General features: G+C 39.2%; 1 protein-coding gene across 2 annotated transcripts in view; it reads right to left on the bottom strand.

The window, feature by feature from the left end:
* Positions 1-1,225: 1,225 nt before the first annotated feature.
* LOC144662186 (ubiquitin carboxyl-terminal hydrolase 9X-like) overlaps positions 1,226-6,366 on the bottom strand; it is an 82,269-nt gene continuing 77,128 nt past the window's right edge. For both annotated transcript variants that reach the window (XM_078522943.1, XM_078522944.1), the window contains exons 58-68: positions 5,887-6,029; positions 5,385-5,558; positions 4,765-4,856; positions 4,106-4,166; positions 3,736-3,795; positions 3,136-3,244; positions 2,829-2,937; positions 2,588-2,681; positions 2,397-2,467; positions 2,015-2,084; positions 1,226-1,933 (exon numbers count right to left, since the gene is read on the bottom strand). In XM_078522943.1, coding sequence (XP_078379069.1) covers positions 1,733-1,933; positions 2,015-2,084; positions 2,397-2,467; positions 2,588-2,681; positions 2,829-2,937; positions 3,136-3,244; positions 3,736-3,795; positions 4,106-4,166; positions 4,765-4,856; positions 5,385-5,558; positions 5,887-6,029 — 1,184 coding nt within the window. In that variant the 3' untranslated portion in view covers positions 1,226-1,732. The remainder of the gene's footprint in view (positions 1,934-2,014; positions 2,085-2,396; positions 2,468-2,587; positions 2,682-2,828; positions 2,938-3,135; positions 3,245-3,735; positions 3,796-4,105; positions 4,167-4,764; positions 4,857-5,384; positions 5,559-5,886; positions 6,030-6,366) is intronic.

Raw genomic sequence — 6,366 nt, 5'->3', positions numbered from 1 at the left:
CGACGTTTTTGCTTGTTTACAAGCTAAAGTAGGAGAATAGGGGTTATGTGGACAAAATTTGGAACCACATATTTGTAAACTCTCAAGGGAATTTTTTTTAATTTCTCAAGGGATTACTTTCCGCATGTGTAATCCATGTAATATAGTGGATATGTCATTGACATTATTCCCTTTAAGAATAAGGGTTTCAAAGTTGATAGGTATCGGTAGAAAAAAACTGGGTCGAGCCACCTTAAGTTATTGATTGTTTTTTCTTTATTTTTTTTGAATTTTTTTTAGTATCCGCCTTTTCTCATCCGTCATCTTTTTACAGAGACCCCCACCAAGTATGGTCTACACCACACTTAAGAACGTACTCGACCAATAGGAAATGGAAGGAAAATGAAAGCGGCGTGCAGCCTTGTCACGATTCTGAAGGTGATTAACAGCTTGTACCTCAAGTAATATACTTTGTCATCAAGTGTGAAGCCAAGTTTTGTTAGTGCGACAAGAGATTTTCAAGTGTGCTTGAGTCAAGTGCTTTCTTGAAACTAATTTAGCTTCTAGTGTGAAGCCAAGTAATAAGTCTGAGTATTCAAATTTTGACGAGGTTTCTTAGAGACTTCTTGCAGAAACCATTTTATAGACTAAACGTTAACGCATAAACACCTGGGGGAGGGGTGATATCTGTCTGAAAAATAAGGTAGGGGTGTGCGGCTCGCTTCTTGAAATCCTTACCCTATTCATCAGAAAAGATTTTCTCGAATTTTCCCTACTCCATTTCAGACCTAACCCGAACACCATTGCCCTATTTCAGAACTGACCCTACCCTGCCTGAAGACGATCTTTTAAATCGCACTTCACAGACGACTAAACCCCGGGGTTTAGTTCTTTTGCAACGCAGGGTACTTAAGAGATGGATAAAACCAATAATAAAAATACTTTCTTTCAAAATTATACCTAACTGCCGACCAAAGTGGACAAACCCTACCCTATATATTTCAGCCCTAAACGGCTCCGAAACCATGGACCACCATACCCGTTAGTCCTGGCCTCTCTCTTCCCGCGCTTGGGTCCAACTCCTATAAAGGGCGAGCGGAAGAGGGAGTTCAGGGACTGGACTACCATTTTACTTGTGAAGACTGAACAAACTAATCATTTGTTACCGAGAAAGTTCAATAAAAGTGTAGTTGGACTGCAATTTCCGACTGCAAACCAAGCTATAAATCAAACAAACAGCAAGAAATGAACAAAGGTCAATACTTCTATTTGGTACTTTTTTATAGGCTCTAGAATTATTCAATTATTTTTTTCTTAAAATCTTTACAGAACATTGAATTCTTGGCAAATAGATGTTGATTAGACTTTTGGTCGCTCTATTTCTACCAGATTCAGAGAAAGCTTTACAAAGACCGCCATATAAACATCAATTGAAAATACTGCAAAACTGAGTCGTTTAGTCATAGTGAGCGGCCCTCTACATTAAATAAAAAATAAATTAGCATTTTTCACTTTAACTCCAAGTGATCGCAATAATCAAGTTAACATGTCCAGTAAGAACACACTTGGTACAATTTCATTTTGGTTCTTGTCCGTGAGGTGCTTGGGTCAAAGTGTGACAAATGCCACTGTAACCAGGCCGCTGTGGTTTTGTGTAATGCCATGGAGGAACCAGCCGGCAACCAACAGTCCGGCCATTAAGCTGATAGTTGGTTCATTATCTCCTGTTTGTAGTGACTAAAACACTTGGTGCTTAGTCAGACTCTTCATTTAGTAGCTTGGTCGATTCATTATCTACAGTATCACTGTTGTCCAGGGGTGGGATCTGATCCGTGACCGGAGGAGATTGGTCCTGAGAATCCCGACGAGGACTCGAACGCTGTGGATTTGGGGAAGCTTCGTCTGCAGAGTTTGCATTTTCCCCTTCCACTTCTACCTCGGGGTCTTCTTGATCCTACAAAGAAGTTAATGTTACATTTAATGTAAAGATAAACGTAAAGGCCGATTGAGAAAGGAAACAACACCAAGTTTGTACCTCTTCAGGACACAACTCGCAGGCCTTGGCGAGTGTCAGTCGGGCACTGTGTGATCGCTCTAGGAAATATCTGGATAAAGATAATAGCACAAATTAAAGTCAAACCTGTGTTTAATGCTGTGACCAAGCAAAAAGTTTGACATTATTTGTTTTCTTTTACAATCTCTGGTTGTTTTCCGTTTGTGTTTCTGGGAGGGGAGAATCAAAGCCGGTAAACTGCTCGCGCAGTTAGATGATACCTTTTGCCTTGCTGAGTATTTTGGACACTAAACAAAAAGATGTCTAAAAGAACCATGTGTTTTACTTGAACAGTGTGATCTGGAATTGTCATAAAAACCCACTAAAAAAGTAAATGAGCAAGATTAAATAAAAGTGCATGTACCCATTGGATGTCTCATTGGATTGTGCTGGGGGAGACCAGTTGTTGTAAGATGTACCACCTGTGTACGGTCTCTAAAGAGATGAACAAATAACAATCAAACAATTATTACACAATTTTTTCGGTACACCATTCCATACACTAAACCTTGTAAAAGATCCTACAGTTGTAAGAAAACCCGGATGTAAACTGACCCTGTCAAGCTCGTCATTAAGCCACTCCACTGCCCACGTCCATTTTCGGCGGAGATCCTGTGCCGCCAGAAGAATCTGGTGTGCAAGAGGACAGCTGAGGAAACAAACATGAAGTTAAGCATGAAAAACGCCTCTCTCTCTCAGTTTAGCCTTCGTATCGTTGTGTATAAACGCACATTTCCATAACGTTCTTCCGTTTAGCGTGTCGTTTGGAGGTTGAATGCCTGTCTTTATTACTGACCTGCAGAAGAGCGTCACCATGAACTTGATGCACTGGTACGCTCTCTTCTGGTAATGATTCTTTGAACGCTGGATTGTGTCAAATAAACCTTCCTTGTCGTCAGGAATACCTGGTCAAACAGAAATAATTTGTGACCACTTGTAAGATTTTAGTATGGAAATTTCCTCTAGTTTTATTCAATAAACTACAGTATAAATAAAAAAATCACACAACCTTGTCATACAGTGTGTGATTAATAAGAACTGGTGAAGTTTCGAGAAGTTTCAAACATCACTTGTACCTATTAATCACGAACTGTACTCGTTACCTTTCAAAGTGTTGTGAATTCTGTGACTCTGCCAGGAGTCTGTGATAAGCATCATCTGCAGCAACAAGTCCAAATATGGTCGCAGCTCATATGTGTATGAAAAAGCCACCTGAAAAGGATGCGAATGACATCACAGTCTGAGTACTGAAGTGCAAGTGGTTCCATTGTTGTATTGAATGTTATATAAGTACTTCATTGTAAGTCCTAGATTAAGTAGTTTCTTGTAAAAACTTGTACTGTCAGTAGTTTAAAAATTTGTGCTGTAGGCACTGTTTTGAAAACCTTGTAAGTAGTAATTAAACAGTCATAAACAACGGTTTTTTGTGATTGCAATAAAAAATAAATAAAGAAGAAGCTGTACACAGCTTGAACTTGGGCCGTCCTTTATGCTCATAGCTCGACATGGTACTGAAGTTATACAGCAATGACTAAATTGTAATGCCGCACTTTTGTCATTGGAAATTCATTGACGCCTATTTTCGTTTACAAACCTGGCTTAAGTTATCACGGATCATAAAATTAATTTTGACGATCACAGTAAATGAATTTAAAATTTGTGGGATGCTGGAAAATAGAACGTGAGTGCAGTGAATACTTTACCTGCCAAAGAAGTTCACTCAGCACTATCCGTGAGAAGTGTGGGTTTTCCCAGCAACAAAACTGAAACAAAACACAATGTGTCAGCTCTAGAAAAGTGCTAGTTTTTCCTGTGTCCCCTGTTTAGCCTTATTCCCACTCTCTTGACCGGCTCTCTAACTCGAATTTTCTTCCTTTTTTTGCAGCTGATAACAGTGTTTTTTACTCTGGTCAGGCAATCACCTGATCCCAACTAACAAGCAAATTCAGCAATGACTCATAATGACTCACCAAGAAACAGTGTAAGACAGAGTATGACCTGTAAACTGACAAACCCTCACCTATCCAAAAAGGTAACAGACATAACGTGAAGAGAAAAAGGCCTTTTACTTACTCTTAACAGCTTCAGTGTCTCTTCTGAAGTAGTGCTTTCTTCAATAACTTTCTTTAAATACCTGTAAGTCAGTGAGAATTACAAAGTAAATAAATAGGTCAAATAACAACATGCAAAAGACACACTGAAAACACCTTGAATAAACGTATATGTACATTGAGAAAGAAAACCTTTTTGATCCCCCAACAGAAGTCAAACCCTTGGCCTTCTAGATACCAGCTAACCATTAAGCAATGGGTGACAAGCGGTAAGCAAGGTCATAAAACTTGGCTCTTATGTGACACATGGCTGGTTTCCTAGAAGGTTTGTGCTCCCCCGGTCCAATTTCACCATGGGTCCATATTTTTTAGCAGATTTGGACCCACCTTCGCATATTTGGACCCCCCACCCTGGAAAACACAAGTTAAGAGTGAAAAACTTATCATACTTTACTTTTTTGCACTTGCGGTTTTGTACATGAAATAGATGAAAGGTATAAGCTACATGCGTTGTGTTAGTTTGTTGTACACCTCTTGAATAAAAACAACTTCAACTTATTTCTACTGAGTTAGTGTTATTATTTGAGTAAATGATCGGTTACAAAAACCAACATGTAATGTGCACTTCTTTATTTACTTTAAGCCAAGACGCCATTCTACTGATCACTCAGAACAACTTACGTGGCTTTGTTGAACAGGATATCTGCCACCACAGACTGAATCTCCATGACTGGAGGTCCCTCACCAAATGGATTCGCTTTTGGCTGCGTTGCCTGTCATTTCAAACAATTTACACTTAAGCAATACAATACAAAATATGCTACATGTTATTTTTTTTGAAACATTTTGGTCAAATCTGCATAACACGGGCAAATGCCCAACTGGTTAGGGCTTCACGGAGCATCAACTCCCCTACACTCGATAGTTTTTGGAAAAAATATTAACCTACATCACACTTGAGATGGGTTTGATGGGTTTCCTCAAAGTTTCAGAAGATGCATACTTTATTGACAGGGGTTTACTGCCAACGTCTCTCTATATAAACGTGTTTGCTCTAAGTGGTTAATTGACTGAATATCTTTACATATACAGCCAGGATCAAAACAATTAACTGGTTGCTTCTGATCACTCAGCACTGCAAACTATTGTTAGTAGAAAAAAGGGTTTTGATGTGGGATTGAAATCAATCGACTCGATAATTAACTAACTAATTAACTCTTTTTATTTGATTTTTGTTTTCATAGCCTAGACTCTGTATTCTGATATTGACACTATTGGGGTTAAATGGTAAATTTCCTTACAGGAATGGAGGAGCGCATTCTGGATGATACATCACAACAGCGAACCAACTGAGACACAACCGAGTAGAGTTTGCCCAGTTCAGCGTACTGGTAACGAATTGGAGGGCCTGGTCCTTCATCCAGTGCTACTAGCATGAAAGTAGCAGGAACTCCAAGCTGAAGGAGCTGTAGTCTCTGTCAATGAAACAACCAATATTAACAACCAGTGCTCTGCTCTGCCAAATTGGAAAATGCTTTTATAGACTGGTTCACATCAACCAATCTTCCCCTGCACATGCTAGCTAACAGTATTTTTTGAGAGGATTGCCTCAGTCGGGGGGAGAGTATAGCAATATGAAGAAAGCTAAAAGTAAAGAATAATTTTTCCTTTCAACAGCAGCAAGTGCATGACCATGGTCTGTCAGCAAATAGACAGCGATGAGAGAACCAAGGAGATTTGCAACAGTGTGTGTCTACTGCTAAAATATTATTGAACTACAACAGTGCACTGGAAGCCGCATACCTCAGGAGGACCAATGGTCGAGTACATGAGAAAGAAGTTAAAGTACTGCTGTAAATGACGGCCATGTTCAGGAACTTCTTTCTTCAGTAATCCCAGTACAGCAGTTAGAATGTGGTCGCTTAGGGTCGCTTTGTTGTCAAGCTCTACAGAAACAAACAAAAAAGGAGTCAATTGAAATTGCCTCTTCCAGCCCTAAAAACATCCTGTCACTTGTCTCCTCATCCTCTGGTTAAGCCACAGATGATAGTGTAAACAAACCACATGACTGAAAGAGCTCACGATTGTTGCCCTTTGGGAAATCTCGTGAACTTCAGATTTTTTGAACAGTAATAATGTTGGCCTGATGGTAAGCATGCATTCATACAGCCAATAAAAAAAATTTGACAAGTTTGCAAGATATTAGTTTTTTGACATTTAAGGGGTACGCCTTTCATTTTCAAAAAGTTTAATAAAAAAGCTTTCTCCTAAGAAAAAAAAAAA

The sequence above is a fragment of the Oculina patagonica genome, chromosome 8, assembly GCF_052425735.1.
Source record: "Oculina patagonica isolate OP01 chromosome 8, crgOcupat, whole genome shotgun sequence".
NCBI classification, from domain to species: domain Eukaryota; kingdom Metazoa; phylum Cnidaria; class Anthozoa; order Scleractinia; family Oculinidae; genus Oculina; species Oculina patagonica.
Note: the sequence above shows the minus strand (reverse complement) of the source record. Positions and strands in the feature narration are given on the sequence as shown.